Source organism: Scomber japonicus, chromosome 13 (genome assembly GCF_027409825.1).
Source record: "Scomber japonicus isolate fScoJap1 chromosome 13, fScoJap1.pri, whole genome shotgun sequence".
Classification (NCBI taxonomy): Eukaryota; Metazoa; Chordata; class Actinopteri; order Scombriformes; family Scombridae; genus Scomber; species Scomber japonicus.
In genome coordinates this window covers 24013792-24039508 of record NC_070590.1, presented here as the reverse complement: position 1 = coordinate 24039508, position 25717 = coordinate 24013792, and the positions used below count along the sequence as shown (strand labels likewise).

At 43.6% G+C, this 25717-nt stretch overlaps 2 protein-coding genes across 2 annotated transcripts in view; one reads left to right on the top strand and one right to left on the bottom strand.

Moving 5' to 3' along the window:
* The window catches only part of fam222ba (family with sequence similarity 222 member Ba), a 28844-nt gene extending 13552 nt beyond the window's left edge, over positions 1–15292 (top strand). The window contains exons 2-3 of the mRNA XM_053331024.1: positions 5721–5848; positions 11519–15292. Coding sequence (XP_053186999.1) covers positions 5767–5848; positions 11519–13230 — 1794 coding nt within the window. The 5' untranslated portion in view covers positions 5721–5766 and the 3' untranslated portion in view covers positions 13231–15292. The remainder of the gene's footprint in view (positions 1–5720; positions 5849–11518) is intronic.
* On the bottom strand, positions 15132–25325 carry trpv1 (transient receptor potential cation channel, subfamily V, member 1). The gene is made up of 15 exons (XM_053331023.1): positions 25096–25325; positions 24745–24899; positions 24497–24649; positions 24113–24250; positions 22840–23138; positions 22286–22462; positions 22047–22199; positions 21865–21960; positions 21677–21747; positions 19776–19941; positions 19615–19681; positions 19030–19352; positions 18817–18938; positions 16378–16499; positions 15132–16263 (listed from the first exon to the last, which is right to left on the bottom strand). Exons 1-15 carry the CDS (start codon positions 25302–25304, stop codon positions 16172–16174), a joined length of 2343 nt encoding a protein of 780 aa, XP_053186998.1. The 5' UTR covers positions 25305–25325; the 3' UTR covers positions 15132–16171.
* Positions 25326–25717: the final 392 nt, after the last annotated feature.

Below are 25717 nucleotides of genomic sequence, written 5' to 3'. Positions count from 1 at the left end.
TTCCTTCCTTCTTTCTTTCTTTCTTTCTTTCTTTGTATGGTGGAAGTATTAGCACTATCTTTTTTGTTTAGGTTCCTTCATCCCACCCCGTAACACATTATTGAGCATTCCCACAGCAAGCAACTCGAAAAACCAGCTGCCTGAAGTCTTCCGATGTCTATCACAGCACGTACCCCCCCCCCCCCCCCCCCACCTCCTCCAGATAGTAGATTTACGGCAGTTCAGTATCTGTTTATCTGTGTTGTTCTAAATCTGCCCTCCTAGCCCTGTACCAAAACTCTGCAGTCTGGCATCTGACACGGCAGCATGTGACTCAGCACATTGTTGTCTGGTGTGATGTGGAGATATGTGAAGATAACACCGATGTGACCGCATCATCTCGGAGATGAAAGGAGCAGTGTTTTTTTCCTCTCCGTTTCTTAACCTGATGGTTACCAGAAGGCTGAAGTTTCTCCACGAGATGAAGCAGCTCCTCCATGATGCTTCTTCAGCCTTCCTCTGCTCTCATCATCTGTTATATCCAACACACCAAGCTGTTTTTTACTGTGTTAGCTGCCGTGCTAAAGAACTAGCCCTATCCTCTCCTATCCTTCTCATGGAGGATTTTTCAAGCAGCTCCCTGAATAATTTGAATCATTTCATGTTAATCAGAACTAGTGTGAGAGAGATGCGTTATTATGTGGCTGAATCAAATGTAATTTCTAGAGCCGCTTTATGAGATCTCTCCTTTTCTTTTACTTCATGTCACATCTTCATCTCTCCCTTTTTTTTGGACAGTCGTGTCTGAGAGTAGGCTGGCTTTTTTTTCCCTCAGTGAGCTCCTGGCAGCACTCTGGATGGATTTGCAGCAGATAAATAAATAACTAGGCTGGCACCCCTCACTTTGGATCCCCTCTGTTTTGGCAGGCCATCCACACTGCATTTTCTATCAGGTGTAAACATGTCTGTCAAGCGGCACAGCTAGGGGGCCCCGGCATTTTGGCATTCATGACGCCACGCATGCTGCGCTGCCAGCACTTTCTGTCTGCCCGCCTGACCTTGGCCGAGCTTGACATGACTGAGCACACTTAGCTCCATCTTCCACATTTGTAGGGCGCTTCGAACCAAGCCAAGTGGGCTTAAGTGGCTGTTAGTGAAACTGACCCCCAAGTCGAAGAGTGGACCTTGACTGGCCGTCCTCGCAGGCGCTGACGTGGCGGACGGCTAATGACCGTGACATAGCTCCGGTAGAGGAAGCCAGGCCAGATATCTTCTCATCCTCTCATCTCAGCCACCATTAATGTCATCTCCTCAACTGTGCACTGTGAGGAGCCCCGGACATCATACGAGAGGCGGGGCCCACGGGCTCCAAAGCACCAATGTAAAGACGAGAGTGGAGGAATGAGGTCACTCAGATAAGGAGGAGGAAGCGTGTCTCTATTTGTTTGTTTGTTTCATGGCACACAGCCTCTCTAAGAGCATGTTTCCTCATTGTTTCAAGCCAACTGTCCATATCTCACATGTATATGCAGAAGTTTAGCCCATCCAGCTGTGGACTCTGCATTATTCCAGAGGCATACTGTCTCTCTCTTTCTCTCTCTCTGCTCCATATCCACCATCTTACCTCAGGGAACTGTCACTTTTTCATCAGTTAGTTACTGAGCGTTTCATACAGCTTTTCAGTTGTATCGCGGACCCCTCCCCTCCCTCTTAAAGGAGAGTAGTTTCAAGTAGCTGTCTCCCCTTCTCTCTCCCACACTACTGCAGCAGTTTCCTTGTTTTTGACAGTTTTATCCCCGACACGGCGCGACTCGCAACTTTTGGAACCTGCTATTTTACACACTCTCAATTCTAGTTGGTTGTCTCCTCTCTTAGTTTCCAAACCCTTCCGCTCGCTATCCTGGCTATCCCCCGCTCTCTCACCCCCTATCTCGTTTTCTTTTTTGGGGGGGGGGGGGTTGAGATAACGGCCCGGGCCGACGATTGGGTTCTCTGCTGACTGAAAAAGCAAACGTCCCATTCTGAGCGCCTCAGGATGTGCTGGAGTCATCAGGATCTATTGTGTGAGACTATGAAACCAGCCTGTCGTAGCCTCGCACACGCCCGCGGCCCTCCGCTAGTAACAGAAAAAATCCTTTTTCCTACCTCTGTTGTTTTGTAAAGCCTGATGGGCTAATGAAGGCCATACCGATGTGTCATTTCTTCCTAACGTGCTGGAAAGCCAAGGCTTTTTTCCCCTTTCTTTTGACAGAACGCTCCGGCTCGGTATTCAAGGGTAAAAAGCTGTTCTCTTGCTCCTGCTCCTTTTTTTTGTTTCCTTTCTCTTTTTTTTTACCTCCCATTCAGCGACTCAGCTTGCAAAAGAAAAGTAATTTCACTCTCTCTGTCCCTGAGAGAATCAACACAGCGAAGTTGCATTGAATTTTCTACTGCAACATATTTTTTTTTCTTCCTTGGCTCTATTTCAGACCCATAACCTGGGGGTAAACATGCAATTAAAATAACAGCAGCCTGCTTTCTCCACCACTCTCCTCTCCTTCAGCCGTTAGCACAAGCAATGTACAACATGGTGACTTGGTTCTCCTAATTGCTTTTGCTTTTAATTGGTATAGAAAAGCTGCTAATATTCAACCAGTAACCAAACATACTTTCTCACGTTGTTGTTTTTTTTTTCTTTCATTGTTTTTCTTCATTAATATAGTTGTACGCCTCTCCTCCTAATGAGCTTATTTTTGGTGCACAATCCTCGCTTTTCCTCACGCATCACTGCCGGTGGATGTTTATAAGAGATGATTTCCTTTGCAATTATTCTGACGCAATCCCCACATTTTCTAATAAATGACAGTTGATGGAAAGGATATAGATCAAAACATTGGGTGCATAAATGCAGTCAGCTGGTCTCATTTCCTAAATGGCTTCCGTCTATCCTGTTCCTCTTCTTCTATTTAATTTTTTCTTCTTCTTTTTTTTTCAACTTTTCAAATGGCTTTCTTTTTCCTCCTTCCCCACCGAGGAATGAAAAGAAAAAATATAGGTCAGCTTTTATGGGAACAATTTGACACATGACACAAGCCATGCGCATCACTTGCTCAAGTCCTGCTTTGTCTGCTCGCCTTTTATTTGTCTATAATGAAAGCCACACAGTTATTCGCACACTTTTATTACAGTTCTATAAGTAGCTGGTGGAGACTTGCCGAGTCACGGGGGCCCCCCCACCAACCCTCCCCCCCCCCCCACTAATACTCTGAGAACCCCGTGGTGTCTGTCTGCATGGGGCTGATAGTGTGAGACGCCTGGCTAAACTCCACCAAGCCAATCCCCGCTCCACAGGCCTGCCCAGCTGGCTCACCCGGCCCTCCGCAGACTCATCTCTGTATCCACTCAGGACAGGAGGGGCTGTGTCTCTAAGCCACCTTCTTTTTATTTTTTGCCTGGATCAAATTGATGGAGAGTCCACCCCCCTCCACTCCCTGGTTCTGGTCAGAGGGCAATTAGGAGTGAGTAAGAACCAAGACCTGCAGAGAGGTACCTCCAACTTCAGCGAGCTCAGTTCCCGTCTGGACTCGACACACTGTCAGGTGTAGTCATCTTGCTCCTGTTACAAATAGTCAGTGTGTCAAAGACGCCTCCGTGTTCCAGAAAGTTCCAGTGTTTCGGTGTGTGATGTATATTTGAAGTCACTGTGGCAGTGGTTGCTGATAGGCGAGTCGGTAGACGTCAGGCTTCTGTCTGCTGGTTTCATCTCCTCCCCGCCCTGTGCTGTGCTGTAAAGCAGAGTGTCAGCTGGGGCATTACCATAGGCTGACCTTTGCCGCCGCGCTCCCTGCCGCACAGTTTTTTGACATTCAGGGGCGCTGTGGGGAAGGCAGGAAGGGGGGTGGAGGGTGGGCTGATGGCCTGTTGGCTGTTTTTTATGCCTGTAGTGTGTTGATGTGTGTGTTCTTGTAACAAATGAACTGACAGTTTATGCTTGTGTGTGTGTGTGTGTGTGTGTGTGTTTTTTTGTATTTTTGTATTTTATTTCCCAAATCAATCTGCTCTCTTGCCACTGTTTTGGTTTTGAAACCCTTTGCAGAGACACTGTTGTATTTGATATTTACTTTCCTTCCACCCCGAACCTGCTAGTTGTCAGAGAGATTGCTGTTATCTTTGTGTGAAATCTTGGCACCCTGATAAATGAGAGAGAGCTGGAAATCTCACCCGCTGACATCAAGGCGCTATGTACCTAAAATCCTTCCAAGGCCGAGGGAAAAGAATAACATATCAGGCCAATTAAAGTTAATGCATGGTGACACGCTGAATCGGGGGCAGGGATTGCTGCCATATGGCGGTCCAGGCTGTAAATCAGAAAGCAGGGAGAAAAGGAGGGAGGATGAGAGGAGCGTGAGGCCAGGCAAACAGAAAGGGTGACGCAGCATCGGTGGCGCAAAATGCCCCCCCTCCCATATCCTCAGATCTGTATCAAGACTGCAGCTCCGCCACCCACCAGCTTTCCCCCACCCTTCTCTACCCTTTCCTCCCTTCCTCCCATCATCCCCCTGCCGCCTCTGCCCCCTGCAGCACCCCAAGGTGCAACGCTTTCAGGTATCTGTGTAGAACTGGCAGCTTCATTAAGGCTTGTTTTTTCTCCTCCTCGCTGGGAGGATTTAAATGAGCTGTCATCCTGACCTTTTTGAGCTCCTGCTTTTTAAAGCAAGTTCAGCCCCACCACCCCATCCCCTGCTCCCACCATCCCCTTAAACCCACCACCCGTCTTTCTCTCTTTCCACCTTTCTCTCTCGCTTTGTCACTCGTTCCTCCACTTGTCTCTTCTCCCTGCAGGGGGGAAAGACACTTTTAAGCCATCACCCTGCGGCAGACAGGCATGCCAAGGTTGTTTTGTGGGTAATTGCCTCTCTCATAGACGCTGTTTGTCTGCGCACACTTTGCCACCCTCTTCTGATGCCACGCAGCAAAAGGGGAGGGCACGGACTCTGTAGACTTAATTTGCTCCCTGACTGTTCTTCATTGCTGATTAAGCAAGCATCTGTGGTGTTTTGAATACAGCAGTAAGCCAAGTGGAGCATGGCTAATGTTTTCTCCCTCTCTATTACATCAGGGTTATTGCACAAAGTGGCAGGCATTTATTGGAGCTGTAGCCCCGTTTATTCATTTCTTTTCACTGCACCCTGAGCGGGCTCCATTGTTTAATGTCCCCAAAATAAAGGCCTCTTTTAAGGTCTGGAGGACCGCAGTATCGATCAGAGACTCGCTAACGTGTCAGCAGCAGGCCTCTCGAGTGTGTTCTTTTCCGAGTGTACAGGAGTCATTAATTTCCTTCGCTGTGGTCCGGTGGAGGCGGAGAGGTAAAGCGTGCAGGTAGCGGGCTCCAACTAGCTGACTAACATGCAGGGCGAGGAGGAGGAGGGACTGAGTCGAGTTTTTTTTATTTTTTTATTTTTTTTAAGCCGCCAGCCCCTCGGGCCCAGTCTGCCCGTTTTACTTCAGCTGTTTGATGTTTAATTGAAGTTGTTATTGGCATCAAATGTCACCTTACCTGATGCTCCAGGTGTGAATCAGTTTCTAATTGAAAGGTAACTATGTCTCCCTCAGTCCTGCGCCTCCGGGGATCAGCCACAGAGTTCTATTAGTCCGGGCCCAGCCTCTGTATCGCCATGCGCCATGTGCTGCCTCCGAGTTATGTCTGACTGCTGACCCCCACCTCTCTCTCTCTCTCTCTCTCTCTCTCTCTCTCTCTGCAGTGTGAGGAGAAGTGTGTGTCCCATGCTGCATTAGTGTCTGTGTGAAATGCTGGCCTGTCTGCCAGGGCCAGGTGACCTCCCCCTCCAGCTTCTCCCCCACACGCAGATGAACACTGGACTTCAGAAATGTAAGTGCTGAGCTCTCCACACACACACACAGACACACACACACACACACACACACACACACACACAATTAACCACCACCATCCCACACAACAAACCAAGCTGTTACAATCCCGATGCCTACCCCACGTCAGATGCCCATGCCAAACCCTCGGCCTGGTTCTCTTCTGCAGCTCCGCGTTAAAAACCAAAATGAGAGTATTTTCATGCTCCGGGCTGATAGATCTGTCTTCAAGGGAAATTAGGATGAACTGCACCATTAATTTGCTGAACAGCGAATTGGCTCCCTCCCTCACCGCCCCTGAAGATCTGTCAGCCACGAGATTGCAGGGCCATGTGGTTCCAAAAAAGCTGCGCTCACACACCACACACACACACCACCACACCACTCCACCACGCTGTCATCAGATTCATGTGTTCAATCTGACCGTACTTTTCACCATCAGGGGAGAGTCAGTTACTGTCAGACTCGCAGACAGATTGCGGCTGAGTGGTTTTGCCCCGATGATCTCGTAATGCGAGTGAATCTAGAAGATGCAATCTGGCTTGCCCCGGTTAAACTGCAAACTAGTCGGGAGCTGGCCCAGTTCAATTTAAAAGTGTATGAATTTTTACAACTTGGATTCTTTGAGAGTTGAAGTTAGCAATTGCCAGTTAGAGCTGAGCTAAGACTTTTAATTGAGCCTGAGCAGCGATAAAACTGACATATCAATGTTTTTAAAAGTGCAAATGCCCATATATCCCCTTTTTAAATGCATTCAAATGTACATTGATGGATGATTGCCTCTGCATAGACATACTTGCATATTCCCTTTTTTCCCCTTTGTCTCTAATCATAATAGAGCTATAACTGTGGCGCATTTTAGATATACCCAAAAAGAAATCAATCGCTTGCCAGACATTCAGTACAGCAGTTGATAAGTTTTATTTATTCCATCATAAAAAAAGTATATATGTCCATTTCCTCCTCCTGCCTCTTTCTCTCTCTCTCTGAGTGGAAACTCAGCCCCAGCCTGACCCATTTCTGCTGCAGTTCTTTTTTTTTTGTTGTAAAATGCTCCAGCTCATCAAGACTGTAATTTCAGAATCACAGTAATCAGCCAACCCCCAGGAGATCAGCGAGAGTGAGGGAGTCTGCTAAGTGCCAGCGTCTGTTGCCTCACTCAGGCGGGCGAGTGACATGGTGCAGCCATCAGCCAGACTGTTTCTCTGCTCTTCCTTTATGTGACACACTAAGACACATCAGAGCAGGAGGTGCAACTGGAGTTCAATTTGTTTTTTTTCTGCCCAAAAAACTGTAATCCATTTTGGGCCGACGGAGCGCGTTTCACACAGCACGGCCGCAGCCTTAGAAGTGTAATTTCAATCTTTCTTTTTTTTCCCCTCTCTCTCTCTCTCTCTCTCTCTCTCTTTCTCTCTCCTCCTCGTCATTCTCTCATAATGCTTTTCCTTTTCATCTGCTCTTCAAAGTATCATTAACAGGCACGCTGTTACATCAAAAAGCTGTGGAGCTGCATTTCATTTAGACTAAATCATTTTCATCAACGTGCCACTAGAAAGAGCGAGCAAAAAAAAATCTGTACGCTCTCAGGTTGCCGCCTTCACTTCCTACTGTCCAGTCTCTGGAAATCATGGTGTTTTTGGGCTGTTGCACAGAGAACTAATACCTCCACACACAGCCAGAACCAGGCCTCAATACTCAACACTTACACACGCCTCGTCTCTGTGGGCTGTCCACGCATGTACAGGGCCCCGTTGTCTCTCCGGAGCCCCATCGTTTACACAGCATGGAAGATAATTTGACAGCTTAACTCCATGAGAGATGTGCTTCACTGCTTTTAGGTGAAATATATAGACTAGTTGTCACTGGAAATCTTTATTCAATATACACAGAAAAATGGCTGGGTTAGAGTTTACATAATTGGTTCCCATTTGTGTTCCCGTTAGTCTGTTCTTCCAGCTACTCAGCAGACCACAATTCTGGCAAATCTAGCCTTGGACACTGACAACCAAGAGCCCCCAGATCTCCAGGCTCCTCTCCTCCCCTGCGGGTGAATCTGTGCATAGAGGAGCCATTTAAAGTTACGAGCTTGCAGGTTGCTGTCAGAGGCAAGGCCAGAGCAGCTGCTCTATTTATCATCTGGGACTGACTGTTAACAGATGATGGCTGCGAAATGTAAAGGCTGTCGGAGGAGTAGATCAGGTACGCAGAGAGAGACCGAGAGAGAGAGAGAGAGAGAGAGAGAGAGAGAGAGACACAGTGGGTCACAGAGAGAAAACAGCTCATCTCCCAGGCAGGATGACTCAAGTACCAGGAAATGGCCCTTGCCCCTCAGTTCTTATAGGCAGAACAAACAGTGTGTACAGCTGGACCACTTGGCTGATTTTCACATCTCAGTCCCCACTGAGATCAAAAGCAACTATCTTTTCTTCCTCTCCTTAGTATATTTTTCATTTTTCAGAGGTCTCATTCTATCAGCATGGGATGCTCTCTTCAGCTGCTATTTAAGTCCACAAAAATATAAGGAGGTGGCTCCATGTGGACAACCGAATTCACATGTCTAATTTGACGCCGAAATTTCAGACCCAATTTCCTGCTCTTGTGTGAAAATTGCAATTTACAGCAGCGTGAGCCCCCCTGCCCCCTGCTGCTTAAACCTTGTTCAATTAAAACAGTAGTTTGAATAAAAGAAACCCTAATTAGTGCCTGCTGACTGTGCACTTGTGTTCCAGCTAGCTAGCTAGCAGCGGGGTAATTAACACATGGCCAGACTGGCCTCTTTCCCCTGTTCCCTCCCCGGGAACGTGCTTAGCTGGAGATCTGAGAGATGATATGCTCGTAGCCACCAGCAGCCGCCTACAAACTTCACTCATATCCTCATTAACCCTCCCTTGATACTTTAAGCTCTTCAACTAATCCAGGTTTCAGGTTAAGGTTGAAATGCTAATAAGCTACATTTGCTTACTAGAACACATAATCAACAGCCGGCAGAACTGTTAAACAGATGTAAACAGCAGGAGGTCGATTTTATCCTCTGTTAGGGAATAAATACTCTAAACAGTATTTGGCTGATTTTTATTACATATTTTATAGCATTTCTATTAAACTCTTCTTTCTGACTTGCTTTTTTTTCACAAAATGCCTGCCTGAGCTTTGTTAACAATGTATAATCCCTTTTCCAATTTAATGGATTGGTCATTTTCCACACATTGACATTGCTTTCTTTGCTACTTGCCTGAGTCCAACAACTTAAGTATAAAACTCATTATACAAGTGCCAGTGGCAAAGAAATAACACTGCACATAGCTACATACTCACTGTCAAGCTACTTGCTATATTTCTCAGTTTAAAAGCAAGTTAAAGCTATTCCCTCTATTTTAACATAGCAGAAATAACACTATAGAACTATACACACATCTCATCCTAATGTCTTAATACTTAATATATAATTCATTCATTAAATGATACATTTCATTATTTATAATTCCCACAGTTGTGGATTTTCTGCCAAACAAAGGACTGTTCCATATCATTTAAAGACCTCATTCGTTTAATTGTTCCAGTTGGACCACAATTAGACACTAAAATGTGTTGGTCTTTGACGATGTTCTTTGAATTTGACTGTTTTGATCAATCAGTCTTGCATTTTTATATTAATTATTTGCTCAGTATGTATCCTGATATCCCCACAAACTTTACTTTGCCTCTCTAGGCACAGAGAAAACCCTGAATGATGACCTGTCACATTTAAAGTTACTGTGGTCTGTCTACAATCCTGGTTTCATCCAGAAGAGCACATTCCCATGAAATGATAAAAACTTCTACCTCTACACTGACATGAGACTTTGACAGCAGCTGCAGACCAAGGAGGCTGTGCCAGAGCGTCATAAGCTGTAAATACAGTAGATCATGAATGCTGATAGCAAACAAGTTGCATTCAATCAAAGTGTACTTTTGTTGCTTTGAATGGTGTGCATTGCACAGTAAATATAACCTGTTCATACTGTGAAAAGTGGGTGAGTTAATTGTTACAATCAAACTCAAAATCTTCATATTTAGACCGTTTCTGTGTCACTTTACAAAATATAATTTTCTAACAAGGTCATTAATCATTACCTGTGTTTGACAGGTGAAGTCCATCCTCAGCATGTCTGTGTGCTTGTGTGTAAGTGTTCATTTATCTGTGTTTGCTTACCCTGGCATTTATTCAGCGACAGACATTAGGCCTCTGTGATGGCGGGTGTCGAGCTCCAGCTCCTTGGCCCAGACCCCTGCATTAATGAGGCTGCCATCAGCAGGCTGAACACTTACTCACAGCAGCCCCCTGTGTGCCGCCCTATACCGGCCCCGCACATCACTGCCCATTGTTTCCTGTTCACAAATAAAGCGGGAATTAATTAGCCAGTTGGCACAACTCTTGGCGCAGCCGTGTCAGCACTCAGACTTCAGCTCTGTGCCTCATCCCTCAAGCCCAGTCTGCCTACTGTGAGGCTGAGCATAACGGCCATGGCCGCATGAAACCTCAGACCTCTGCCAACAATTCAGACATTTGAAATTACTGCTCACTCAACAGTGAGAAGTAGCCCGTATGCTGCAATGACACAACATCTATTTTACTCTAACTGAAAAACCCCCCATTCAAAAATAGTGAATGAGTGAATTAAATGTAGCTCAGTAATCTGATACTAGTGATCCTTCCCGCAGATCAGGCACACTCTTGTCCATCAGTCCGAAAGCTGGGCAGTGTAAGTAGGTCAGACTGGCGGGGCCGCGGTGATCGGCGCAGAGAGATGGAGAGAAGTGGATAGAAGAGCCTGTAATATCTTTAAAAGAACGTCCAAATAAATCTCTATTTGAAAGAAGTGGAATGAAACAATCACATCCACCCAGACCGAAAAACAACAAGACGCCGAACATTAGCCCACACCTGCATCATCTTGTCGCACATCTTAACCAGGCTGATAAATGAAACACACCCTCGCACATACACAAACACATAATCGTGTTCACATTGTCACTTCGGCGTTGTTAAATTTAGCCACAGTGCTTAGCAGGTGTAACAAATGTCTGCGAGCGGAGGCCTGGGAGGTGTTACCGCAGATCAGAGACACTGCTGCTGTGTCTGATTACTTGTCTGCTGTCATGGAGCTCTGCTCTCTGCGTCTATCTCTTTCTTTCCTTCTCCCCAAAGCAGCCACGGGGGACCATCACTGCCTCACTCATTCTTTGTTTAGTTGGTGATTCAGTAGCGAGCAGCGCGGCCCCCCCTTCAGATGCATGCTTATTGTTTGCCCAGATGCTACGTCAATTAGGGCCACTAAAAGCTCCTGACCTCACAGTAGCCAACATCGCCACAAAATTGGATTTTAGACTAGGAAATGTGGCCGCCACAATAATTCCACTGAGAATGAGATCGGAAGTGTCCTTTGTCCTTTTTAAGATGGGGGTTGTGATGGTTTTGGAGAAAAACAGTGAGGTATGGAATATGAGAGTGCTGTCCAAATCAGGTTCCTCTCAGCTGCTCAGATTACAACTGATGTGCTCTTTTGTGCTCTATACACTTCTACCTTGAATTAAATAGTCTCTCTCAATGTGTCTCTCTCTCCCCTTTCTGTTCGTCCCCCCAATTCTGTCTCCTCTTCTCTGTCTCACCTCCTGTCCTCCACCCCAGGGGACACCACACAAAGGATGAGATCTGCTCCATTTCCAACCCCTGCAGAATTGGATGCTTATGCTAAGAAGGTTGCCAACAACCCCCTCACCATCAAGATCTTCCCCAACAGTGTCAAGGTCCCCCAGCGAAACCACGTGCGCCGTACAGTCAACGGGCTGGATACATCAGGCCAGCGCTACAGCCCTTACCCTTCCTCTCAGGCCAGTGCCAAGACAGGCCTCCTCGCCATAGTCAAGGTGCCCACCGTCAAAGGCATCCTCAAAGATTTTGCCGGCAGCCGGGCCCGCCTGCACCCCGAAGTCATCATGAACCCTCTCACCGGACCTTACCAAGTGGCTTCAACTAGCACTTTAAACCACCACCCACCTCTGCCCACCCTTCCCCGGCCCCAGCAGAGCTTACCCCTTCAACCGCAGGACCCGCCTCAGACTCTACAGATGCCCCTCCCTCAGCAGCAGGGTCACACCCAGAGTCTCAGACACCCTCCCCCAATGGCCCAGCACCCTCAGGGCCCATCCAGACTCCAGACTCTGTCTCAGCACCCAGCCCTTGGTCACCCACAGGGGCCCCCTACTGTCATGCTTCAGCAGCAGCACCTCCAGCAGCAGCCGCTACCTGGCCTGCAGGGGAGCAGAAAGCTGCCCGATGGCGACGCACCGCCTAATGTTACCGTCTCTACCTCAACCATTCCACTCTCCATGGCCACCGGGCTGCACCAGGGCTGCCAGGCTGACCTTAGCACCATCGTGCATCAGATCAACCAGTTCTGCCAAGCTCGGGCCCAAGGTGCCGGAGCCACCTCCATGTGTGAGGGCCAGATCGCCAACCCCAGCCCCATCAGTCGCAACCTGCTTATCAGCGCCTGTTCCAGGGTATCCATGCACAGCAACCCTGCTACACCTGGGTTCCCTCCACCCAACTGCATTATAGGCCCTCAAGAGAAAGCAACTGCCCCAGTGGGAGCTCATCCTCCACACAGCGTGGCTATTATGAACCACTTGCCTTCCAACCACACTGATCTCAAGCAGCAGCACCACCTCCAGCATCACCTGCATCCACAACAGAATCCGCAGCAGCAACAGCTACAACATAACACACAGCAGCAGAAGATGCGCTCTTGGAATCAGCACCAGTTGACCCACATACCCCACATTCAGAACGGTGGGACCCACCTCTGTAAGCAGCCTTCCAGGGACCCCGCCTTCCATTTTAAGGGCATGGGCTACCCTGCAGAGGTGTGTGTGGGTCAGCCTTACACACTGAAACCTCCCGTAGAGAGGCCCACCCCTTCTCCCCCCGTCAACAACGGCATGCCCGGTCCCATGGCCCACTACACTAATGGTCACTACTTTCAGTCCCATATTTGGAACAGCAGCATCCTACCCACCCCCAACAGTGACAGCTCCGGGTCTCAGGACGTAGCCATGCCATTCCATGGTGCCGGTCCAGGGGGGTGCACCACCACACTAGACTGTGGGCCCCCTGGGGCACCCCATTACAGGCTAGGAACGAGCTCCTCCACCTCCTCCTCCGCCCAGACTAATCTGATGCAAACAGCAGATTACTTGGGTGGGGACTTCCAGACGCCCTACTTCCGCGATCAGAATCTAGGGTTGATGGGCAAGATGCACAGGCCTCCTCTGAGCAGGGTAGGTCCGGAGGTCGGGGATGGCAGAACCGCTCTCATCCAGCACCCAGGGTACAGATAAGCTATGGCCTTGTCTCCACAACATTTATCAAAACCCCTTTGTTTAGTCTTAAGAAAGGAAACACATGAATAAAACTAAATTGATAACTTAAACAAATGACCGCTAATCTTAAAGAGGGCAAATTAATATATTTAATGAAGAACAGTAGTTTTTTTGGGTTTTTTTTTTTTTTTTAAATAAATCTTGCAAGTGATCAATTGCTACTTTTCTTTTGTTAACGAGTGCGTTTATGTGGCACTTTAGGGAACTTTTTCACGTGTGTGTGTACACGTCTGTACTGTGTCATTCCCTGCTTCTTCCTCTATCATACTTGTCTATCAGTGTGCCTGGATCTCCACAGATCCTGTGTTATTTCTACTTCACACCTGTCTGTAAAGTTTTCTTATGCATGTAAGAAAGAAGGATAACAGATAGATCTCTCGTCTATCAATGGATGTTTTTTTAACAGGATCATGTCAGGAAACTTCGGCTCCGACTAGTTCTATTAAACATTTTCATTTTGGCGTTTAAGCTCAAACCTCACAGTAACTTCAAGATTAAACACAATCATAACCATTTTCTTCTTGAGGACAGAAGAGAGCGTAATGATTTTGTTTCAGTGTGAAGCCATCAGACACTGGACTACAAAGTACAGCTGGAAAAAATCTTGCAGTATGCACATGTACACAGAGGTTTTATTCTTTTTAAATGTAATTATTTATTTGTATAGTACGACTCTTCAAGCTTGATTCCTCTCTGTCACTTAAGGATGCATGTAATCAGGTTGTTTGTACATAGTAAGGATCCAGCAGGGAGCAAATATGTTAATAAGGTGATGCTCTGTTCTGCTTAAAATGCTGCAATGAATTCAGGTGTTAAAAAACGTCGCTTTTTTTTCTTTTTTTCTTTTTTTCTTGCCAATGCCGGGAAGGTTTGGCAACAAGATTGTGAAAAGTTTAGTGCAGAAAAGTCCTGAAAGATGAAACTCTTATACATTAAAATGGCCAAAGTCAGGTTAACTAGGACACACTGTTATGAAGATGTGCCATTTTATTTTGTTTCCTTTTCAGATTGTTTTTTTTTTTTTTTTTCTTTAATGTAACCATGAAAAATGTATTACTTGAATGTTGAGATTATTTGTTTTGAAGGGGTTAGGTTAGTTATGAGGACAAAACTCTGGAGTAGAAGAAATAATAGTGTTATTAGTGTCATGTAGAATCTAACCAGAGTTTTGATTCAGACGGCAGTAACTTAAGTGAATTAAGTTACGTGTAGTTGCTACTGATTCTGATGTGAAGTCTGTTCAAAAAGACCAAATTGATCACTTGCAAGATCACTCGGAGGTAAACAAAAACCGACTTAAGTTTAAAGTGAAACAGCAAATGCATTGTTTATTTTATTGTACACTGGCTTACCTACTAGACTACTGTAACTTTAAAGTTTAATGATTGTGCGTGAATGTTGAGTGCTCATGTGGGTAGAGTTAAGGGTTGGATGAGTGAGTGTGTGTGCGTGCGTGCGTGTATAAACACAATGACGCCCATGTTTTGTTCACCTAACCCCCCCTAACAGCCCTTAAAAAGCCTTAAGTGTTTGGTCCTTGGACTTTCCTTTGAAAACGAGCATGGTTTTAATGAAAACCCCAAATAATAAGGAGAAAGAAGATGGTAAGGATACGCAGAAACAGCAATTCTTTTTGATTTCTTTTGTTTTTCTGGTCTTTTTATTTTAATAAAATTCTGTTGAATAGACAAGAGCAATTCCTTAGAGATTCTTTATGGAAAGCAAGAAAGGAGTAATATTTTGTAATTATATATTTTAGCAATGTGTAGTTACTGAGCTGTAACATTTTTTTTCCAAGTTTCAAAGCTTCAGTTTGCAGTTGTGACTATTTATAATACTTGATTTGCTTGTTATTTAAATTTTATTTTCTTCTTTTGTTTCTTGTACTATTGCTGTGAAATGGAAGAAGGTCCACAAGCCTTTCTTTTATGTCATTCTGTACGACAGATTAAAGGCAAGAGCGTGAGAGTTGTGCTACTCTTTTTGTAATATTGTAATAATAAAATAAAGTTCTAATTTATGCTTTGAAATGAGTCTGAACTGTCGTCTGGATTATCTGCAGCTGTCTGCTCACTTCAGTTTTACAGGGATACAATAACTCAAATGTTGTCATGCTGTGTGACAGTTGCTTCAGGTATGTGACTGTTCATTTGTTTCATGCACAATCAGTCTCACGAGTGGCTGCACAGTTCAATAGGCCCCGTCTCAACCACATGATTTGTAACTGCAACAGCTGGTGCTGAAGGTGGTGGTTGTTGCACCAATTGCTGTGCTTTCATGCCATTTATCCAGGCCAGCCTCTGCCAAATAGAAACAGGAAGTGGAGTAGACAAAGCAAGCTGTGAAATCCGCAGGACTATCTGGCTGCAGTAGATTTAGCTTGTCTGGCTGTGATGAAAATGGGTCTTGTATAAAGGGCACACAGCAGGAGGGCAGGATCAGCACCTTCATGATCAGTATTACTCCATGAAGGATTTTTAAGCACTGCCAGAGGTGCCAGCAGGTTTGTGGCCTTTGTGTAGAGGATGCGCATCCTGTTCAGCTGGTGACAGAAAAGGCGTTTACAGGAGCTCCTGGATTAAATGTTTGACGTATTTCAAATCCATTATTCTCCTGACATTTAAGCAGCACCTGTTGCTGTATGCAGCATTGACAGATTACACATTTATACACCATTAAGTCAAAGGAACAAATACAACATGCTGTTCATCATGTCAGTGAGATATTACCTCAAAGACTTAAAAAAAGAAAAAGAAAATCAAATCAGTCAAAGTAACAGTTGGCAGTCAGATCGTCAGTTTTTGACGAACTGAAACTGAACAGTCTTTAGGTTGAATGCCTTGTTGCTCAGATCAGTCAAGTTGAGCAGCCAGAGTGAAGCTTTCTGTTGTGAATCTCTTTAAACTGGCGTGGTGCTCAGAGGACTCATCTCTGTGGACTTGAATGTCCGCCGTCGCCGACTGCCCTCGAACAAGCCTCTCCAGCTCCTCCCTGTGGAAAAAGGAGGAAATGTTAATAGACATGAATGACTTTCCTGTCAGAGAAATGCTTTAAAAGGCATTTTCCAATCTAAACACTTCTTAGTCTGCATGAATGTTTCCACACCTCTGTTTATTCTTTGTGGCGAGGTGTCTGAGGAGGGCTGTCGGACACCATCCCAGCACCCAGGATCCTCATTGATTTTGCCCAGGTTGATGTTCCATTTGTTCCAGTTGACTTCCTCCACTCTGAGACGACAAGAGGACACATGCTCCAATTACTGTCTGCTGTGTGAGGCATCAATCAGCTGTCAGAGAAGGCAAATTAGTGAAGAACACAGTGTACTGTGCATCAACCAATCCTGCTCACACAGCTGCAATCTTTTGTTGAATCTTACATGCTGAAGCCTCAGCTCAAAGGACTGTAGTGACTAAAACATTTCAGTGCTATGAATTTTTACTCCTTGGTTTAAAAAAAAAAAACATGTAGAGATTAGACTTTGTAACATAGCAGATCATCTCTCACAACCAAATCCAAAAACTGATCCTATCAACAAAAAAGGTGCTTTAATGTCAACTTCAGTCTTATACTCTTCACAGTGTTCTTACTATTATCAGCAAAACCTGACATAAACCTACTAAGTCAAGCATCTGAGGACACACATCCATTTTTACTGTCTTATCCAGCACAACTGGACACACAACAGGACTATTCCTGACCAATGAAACGTGTAGCTAGTCATAAGATGTGACTAATGACTAATGGGAATGTTCAATCATCATAAACACAGTAAACCTACTCACTTCTACAGGCCTTAGCCACGGCTGGATTAACCTACTTAGCCCCCCTCCCTCCATGAATCCTCCTATTAGTGTCTTGTGTCTTGCACCTTTTCGCCTTTTAATACGTAGCAGGTGGTGCACGTTGCTGATCACCTATGGCAGCTTTACTGCAGTTTATTGACAGCCCCAGAAACAACCAGTACTTCTAGGCCTGAATACTCCCCTGCCCCATGTTTACTGTTCACCAGTTGTGGAAATTTGATAAACACACATTTATTAAAGCTTAAGAGCATTATATCAACTGTAATAATAATGGTTTTAAAGTACCTCTATCATATTATATTATAGAATATTATCACCGCTCTTTGAGATTGTGTTTATAGGAACAACAGTGTTCTGAGCTAAATGTTAGCTCTTAGCATGCTAACATGCTCACAATGACAATCCTAAAATGTTCATGTTTAGCAGGTATGTTTACAGTGTTCACCATCTTTGTTCAGTATTTTAGCATGCTAACATTTTCTGACCACACACAAAATTAGTTTTGCATGACTGATGATAAACAAAATCAAATTATATTGTCAAAGAAAAACTTTAAGGAATCACCAGTGTTTTTATAATTCACCCTGAGATGTATGAATGTATTACATTTTATTTCAATATCCATCTAACAATTGTAAAAGTACTTTAAAAAAACAAAAACAAAAAAAAAAACTAAACACCCAAAACATACAGTCAACCACATGGTGGCACAAGAGGAAAAATCATTAGAGGAACACAAAAGTCAACAGAGACATTAATACATTTTTGCCAGTCTATCCAGTAGATGTTGAGATATTTCACAGGATAAATAGCATGTTGTACGGAAGCGCATTGCACACACCTTATCTCGTAATTACGAGATCTTTTCTCTCCTCTCTCTCTCTGCTCCTCGGGAGAGAGGAGCAGAGAGAGAGGAGTGTGCAAACACAAAGATGAGTGACAGTAGGAAAACAAGCAGCATTTGGATGCATTTCAATAGCTGTGAAAACACAAAGGCAGAATATAATGTTATTTATTCATGATTATTTTTACTCTATACAGGTAATCTTTGTTTTATCTGTCCAGATTTCACTTTTTATAAAAGCAACCGACTGATAAAAACAATCAATTAATTAATCTATCATCAATTTGGGTGATAATCAGTCGACCCCCACTGTACAGTGTAACACCTAATATGGCACCTTTTTCTTATCTCGTAATTACGAGATCTTTTCTCGTAATTACGAGATAAGGTGTCTAAAAAAATTTTTATCCAGTGAATGCAATGCGCTTCCGTAATGTTGATCTGCTGGTGGCACTAAATGAAAAATCAGGGGATCACCAAAGTCAGTAGACTAGATCCTTTGGACACCATGAACGACAATTCATGACAATCCATCCCATATTTGTTGAGATATTTCAGTCTGGACCAAAGTGGTGGGAAAACAGACTGGCAATGCCCTTTATAGAGCTTAAATGCAGTTAATAGTACTGCATATATTATCAAACTATTTTGCATATTGTCAAATTACAACAAACCCATTTTACACAGATATGGGTATTTGGATCATGATCTGTAATGAGGCAAGGACATTATGAAAATGAATACTATTATGACAAAATACTTCTATGAAATCCAGGATATTCACTTGCACCTGTTGATGGGGCCTTTCCAAACACATCAGTCACTGATGACCATTATCATGTTGTCATTACTTTCATCAACTGCATCAAAATTTGAACTAAAGAAGCAGAAGCAAACCTGAAGCAGCGGCGACAGCCTCCTCCAGCAGCAGTGCTCAGGTTTTTCTCCACCCCACAGCGAAGCCTCCTCCTCAAACAGCCAGACAGCCTTTTCTCTATGTCCAGGATAGTGATGGCCCTCTGAAAACACACACAAGTGGAAATCACACTACCACATCACACAGCTACCTTGAACAGACACTTGACCACAGGGCCCCCATGGTCACCTCACCTGCAGCTTCCAGATGCCGGTACTCTCGTTGGTGATCTTTTCCACGGTTTGGTTCATGAGGGCGATGAGCATGTTGAGCAGCAGGATGTAGGTGAGTATGATGTAGAAGATGAGTAGGATGTAGAAAACCTCAATGTACTGGTACTCATCTGTGAACTCCATGTCTCCCATGCCGATAGTGAACTTGAAGAGCTGCAGTGTGGTATTGGAGATGGTTCTGAAATTGCCTGATACACACTGCTCATCAGGGCCAACAGGAAGGATGAAGCGTCCCTGCTGTGATCTGCTGATCTGTGAAGGGCAGGTGAGCAGAGTGACCACCGCTGTGACAGGAGACATGAAGAAGCAGATTACATACAGTACATCCTTCATTCATGGCATATTGACAACAGTGTTATAACACATTCATATCTCAAAATGTCCCTTATTTGTTTTGGAAGGCGATATATCTTAAAAATGTGGGATGGTACCATTTAAATGATTAAAAAACTTGGTAAGTTATATTTCTATGTCAGAAAGCCTTTTGTGAGAGTATCAGATGACATTTTGATTTTTTTTTAATTTACAGAGGAGAGAATAAAATACCTGCTGAAAATCCAAAGAGGAAAACCATGTAGACAAAAATAAAGCGCAGGATATCACTAAGGATCATCTGCAAAGAAGAAGAGAGACAGACAATGAGCCTCATGGATCAGACTGATAATTGTGATGTTCACTGTGGTGCTACACAACCTATGTGCACATACCTTTTGTATCATGACACTATAGATGCCCATGTGTCTGTTGCCCCTGGAGAAGTAGAGCAGGTTCACCCAGCTGAGAGCGAGACACAGCACCAGGAAGCCGAGGTACTCCTGCTGTCCACTCAGATACAGCGTGGTGGAGATCAGGAAGAGGACTGACTGCACAAAACTTAAAACAGCAGAGACACCACTGTGATCCTGCTCAGGTTTACATGTTGAAATAAATACAAATCTGTACTGTAAAACATGAGGCTACAGTGAGGGTTGTGTGATATTGTATTGTGCTGTATGTGTATGATAAGAAAATGAAATGACATGTTATGAAAGAGAAGTTGAAGAAAAATGATGAAGATACTTCATTGTCAAAGGGAAAACAGATCTCTATCTCTAATGCATGTTTGCATGAGTTTTATCACACCTAAATCATCAAAGGTGCAGCCAATCAGTGTAAGAAGTCATGCAATTAGTGAAATGTAGATCACCCGTGTGTTCCCATTGATCGCAGTATAAATGTGGAAGGTTGAACTCTTGGTGAATCAGTGTGAGTATCATAAAACAACACCATATAGATTTATTATAGTATGCTCAGACTATTAATTGGAAAAGTGTAAAAGTGGTGCAATATTACTTTAACTTTGTACAGTCACAATCACCAACTGTATATCCTTTTAATGGCCAACATTTGTCAAAGCAGGAAAAGCACAGGTGGAATTAATAACATTAATGGGAGCTGCATTGCATTTAAATGAGCTAGTTCCAGCACTCTGGTATTGTGCTCGCTCATTCACTGACAATGGAATGAAGCCATCCTTAATGTTATGTACAGCTGTGAATTTCAAAATGTCTGCTGTGAAAAGAGTTTATAACAGTATAATGAATCATAGTCACTCTCAATTAAAGATGATTCACAGTCCAATATGTTGACTTTGTAATCTAAAATCTATTTGCACATATAGTATATATCCATGATTTCTGAGTGAGAAAATGTTAATTATATTTGACGTCAAGGTCACCAATATACAAATTGATGCTTTTGAGGTTTACAATTCTTTAGTTATAGAAATCTTAATTGCATCTACACATGAGGCAACAGCTGCTGATTTAGTTCAATTCTATATTTAAATCAATTTAGTTTCCTATGTGTAAAATGTAAAACAAGAGACAGACTGTGACTGTTAATGAAGTGTTAAGTTTCTATGAATTGCAAAGTGGCGAGAGAGGTGTGTTTAGGTGTCATGTCTTTTTCTGTTTTTGGTGTCTTCTCATTTAAATATATTTTCTTCTTATCTTGCATTTACATGTCGCTAATTGGATTCATGTCTTGAATTAATGTTTGTTGTTCTGTGTGAATAGTGTGAAAACTCATTTGAAAAAGAGGTCACAAACAGCTGCATTAAAGCTCCAACCTGTCTTCTGAAAAAAAATCTTATTGGTGATATGAAATGATGTAAAAGTGTACTCGAGGGTGTGTCAGTACACCTTGACATCATTGCTGGGTGTACATTTTTGATCACATCCAGATAAGAGACTCGAAGATTTAAACCAGTTTTTCAGCTTGGTGTTAAATTGCTCCTTAATGTACGCGCACTTTGTACAGTGATGTTAAAATAGAAAGCATTTTAAGGAACCCTGTGGAGTTTTTGACCGCCATGGAACAATGTTTTTACCTTTCATTTTTCTATGGACATACATGTGGGCGATGTGATATACATTTGCACCTCCTCTTTTGTGTGAGAAAGGGAAACTGATAGTGAGCAAACATGAATGTTAACATTACACAATTTCATATATTCAAAAAATCAGCTTTGCAAATGCAGAAGGGAAAGCCTTCAAAATGTTTGTTCGACCTCAAGAGTGCACACAATGCACTTTGGTGAAAAACACATATAAACATTACTACTTACAAAAGAATCTCATAATATCCATCAATCAGCAACGTTTGCAGCTTTGGCCGTTTCCTCTTCATGTCTATTATCTGGGGATTTAAGTAAGATTTCAGTTTTTGATCAGTCATATCATTGCAACATAACATACAACATACAACTTTCACAAGATGGTGATATTAAATTAAAGCCCAAGAGCACCAACATACCCCCATCACAAAGAAAAAGCAGTTTGCCAGCAGTGTCAGTAGCTGGCCCGCAAAATACAGGTAGCCAGTCTTGTCATGCTTGATGGGAAATGGTGGCTGCAAGGTAAAGAACAAACATCAGCAACATTTGCACAAGTCTGTTTGGGATCGCCAAACTGATCAATCACACAATTTCTCTTCACCTTTCCTCCTTTGTTATAGGCCACCACAGTGAACATGATCAGGTACGCGAGGTAGACCAGGAAGTTGAAGAAAAACATTTGACCTGCAAACATCTTCCATTTCTCCTCCAGCAGTCGACCCAGAGGCTCCATCTGCAGCATCTCGTGACGGTTCTGAGAGGAGACAAGAGGATACAGATGTTTGAGTGTGCAAAAACAACACCAGCTCATCTGACAGGGCTTGTAAAACCACGACTCACAGGAATGTCACTGCCGTAGACCAGGATCTCCATGACTGAGTTTTTCTCGTACGAGTCCACAGAGGCAAGGTCATACAAGGAGCAGTGGACCGGCCCGTAGACCCACTCAGTGAATTTACGGGACAAATGTTTGGTGTGACTCTCATGGAACTCCCGTTGAAGGATGTGCGAAAAAAGCTGCAGACAAATAAAAGAAAAACCAAAACAACGGAATTCTGTGGAGGTTCATTCAGATGTTACACCACAGCAAAATGAATACCAGTAATCTACTAGTATAAGAATCTACACTTTTATGACATGAGTTTCAGTTCATTGGCTTAGTCATTTTGCCACAAGAAAATAAGATATTTATGTCTTATATTTATGTCCCTGGACTGTTATTTCTTTTTCAATCCTGACGTGCATCTCAAAATCTGAATCCAAAAACTCGGAGGGCTGAACACAACACAACCATTTGAATCATCAGTGGGGCCAGGGGTTCTGTAGTACATTTGTGTCCCTGCTATTTCTATTCAACCATCTGGATCTCCTCATATCAAGTTGTAAGGTTTTACCCCGCTCTTGCCAGTCTTGGCAGCCATCTTGAGAGGTGTCAGACCATTCTTGTTCTCAATGTCCTCCAGCCTCATGTTTGGATACAGTTGGGCGGTGGTCTTGAGGATGCGATCGTACATGCTGGTGATGAATTCTGTGTTCTCCTTGGTGTTGTCGGCTACCATCACCAGGGCGTGCAGCACCGTGTTGCCTTGAGAGTCTGTCAGTTGTGCGTCAGCGTGCTGGTAATCGTTCTTCAACAGGAAGTCCACCATGTCGGGCTGGTTGGTGCAGGCTGCCAGAGACAGAGGTAACTCACCTGGAAGCAACACAAGGAGGGGGTCCCTTCAGTGGCAACATTTTTTACAACAGAACTGATTAGAAACTATTGTGGTGACAAGATGTTTGACATGCATCAACAGTCAGTTTATCAAAGTACAAACATGAACAGCGGGACCTTTTTTTGAACAAAAGATAATATTATCTCTGATTTGTTTAAGAAAATATTTGACAAGGTTTACCCAAACATTTAAGGTACCTTATGGATTTTTGACCACTAGCAGCACTTGATGAACAATCCCTGTATTGTATATATCTTGGTCTACAGGGCCTTTTCCAAGAGGCAGGTTTACAAGTCATATATATACATGTTACCTACATAATTATGTAATCTATGTTCCTGATTGGTGGGTATTCTTGGTTTAAATTAACAACTGAACAAAAATAAATCAGAAATCCTGCTTATTTGTACAGGACTGCACAAAGACAGACATGCCCACATGTATCGATATATCAACAATTGGTGGTTGCACTACCTTCTCAACATCATGTATACCTTAAAAGAGGCACTATACTGATTTTATACAAGATTTTGTTTACTTGTCATGACTGGTAGGACTCAGCCTGTGAAAACAGGTTTATACAACATCCTAAATTGCTCTAAAGGGAGATTTCTAAAAGTCTGAAAGAAGAATCTTGATGATGACAACATCAAGCGCATCTCAGTTTAGGATTAAGGATAAAAATGTCAAATCTCAACCTGCAGTATGAATTTTGACGATTAAAAACAATACAAAAATGTCCCCAGTCACCAAGTGTAATATTTTATGGCTGGAGTGTATTTAATTGACTTTAACTAATAATGTAACATTGCGTTGAAACAATCCAGCGATGATGGTTTAGCAACAGAGATGCTGCCAAACCATCTCACATACTGAGCGATAGATCTCAATAGATGATCTTTGTGTGAGGATCCAGAGGAGGGCGCTCCTGTCTGCAGCATCATCCACTCACCAAAGTAGAAGTAGGTGCCGTCATGTGGCTGGAAGAATTTCCCGCATGCTTTGGCATGGACATCTGCTCCTTTACTGACCAGGAGCTGGACATAGGAAAGACTCCTCCTCTCGATGGCTATGTGGAGAGCAGTCTGGCCTGTCAGAGCCACACATCAGTTCATGTTAGAGAACAAATCACATTTATTTATATGTCCTTACTGCAATTACTCTTTTGTGTCTTAAGAAAAAACAAAGAAAGTGATGGAAAAAATAGTTTTAAAGTGTTTTGTCACAGCGTTTCTGCTTTAGACGGAGAATGGCAAAGATGCACACAGAGAGAATGGGATCAGACAAGAGAAGATTAAGTCAAACTCAAGCTCAAAGATTCTCAGAAAAGCTTCACCTTTGTAGTAGCCATTTGTGTAAGCTGCATTCACAAACTCTTTAATATCACCCATCTTCTCTGAGATGTCGATTAAATATTCCACTGTCTCGTTCTTGCCGTCTCTGAGGTGCAGCAAAGCCTTCATCAAGGCAGTCTTACCATAGGACTGGTCTGCAGGTGTAACCACACATTTAGAAAATTACCAGGCAGGTTAGACAGTTTAGTATTGGGTGCAGCTGTTGCATCGTGGGACAATTCACACTCACACAAGGAATCAGAAAGTTTCTTCATGCTTCTTCGTAGATAATCATGCAGGCCAACCAGGTTTCTGACATCCCCACTGGCCACTGCTTCAAACAACCTATCGATGTTAAATGTCTTACTGTCTCTCTTCCCATCATTCTGCTCTCCTTGAATTTTTCTGTAAAGTAAACATATTGTATAGGCAACTGGGTTACAAAAGATTTGTGCAGGTCAAAAGGTCAAGCAGCTTCACGCTCTGCAACAATCACCACTGTGAGGCTTGATAATGCACAGCACCCATGATCTAATAAAAAAGGCATTAAAAAGGCATTAAAAAGGCAGAGATCATATTATTGCTTCATGGAGAGGCTCACTTGTCAAAATTGAGATTAAATCTGATTTTAGGCTTGGTCTCCTCCATTTCCTCCTGGTAGTCGGTGTCCATGGGAGCTTTGGGTGACTCATGCCCCAAACCCAAAGCAGAGACCAGGCTGTCCTTCTTTGCCGCTTTATTCTGTGATTTCTCATCCTCCGTCCTGTCATCTGTCTCCAGAGAGAAGCCGAACATCTCCGACTTGTTCATTTTCACGTCTTACTGCAGTACTCTGCATGGAAACATAGCATGAATGTACATGATTTAGATAACAACCAACAGATCACCGGAATTTAATTCTGCAGCAGGAAAAATATCCAACTGATTATCTGAGTGTAAGCATAAGAGGTGGTACAGAGACTAAACATGTGTGGCAAATTGATAAGGTTCAACTAATTTTCTTTCACTTAGTTCCATTTAAACTTAGGCTACCCATTCTTGCCCATTTTATTTGAAAAATATTGTAGAAAATTGTCTATGGAGCTTTCAGAATTACTAATCAGAGCTTTTTTAAATGTGCAATGGAGCCATCTTCTGTAGTGCATATAGCTTTCTGTAAGCCTGTGGTTTCAGTTGTCAGTTAGCAGCTACCATTATCTTCACAGATGTTAATTCGCTTCAAA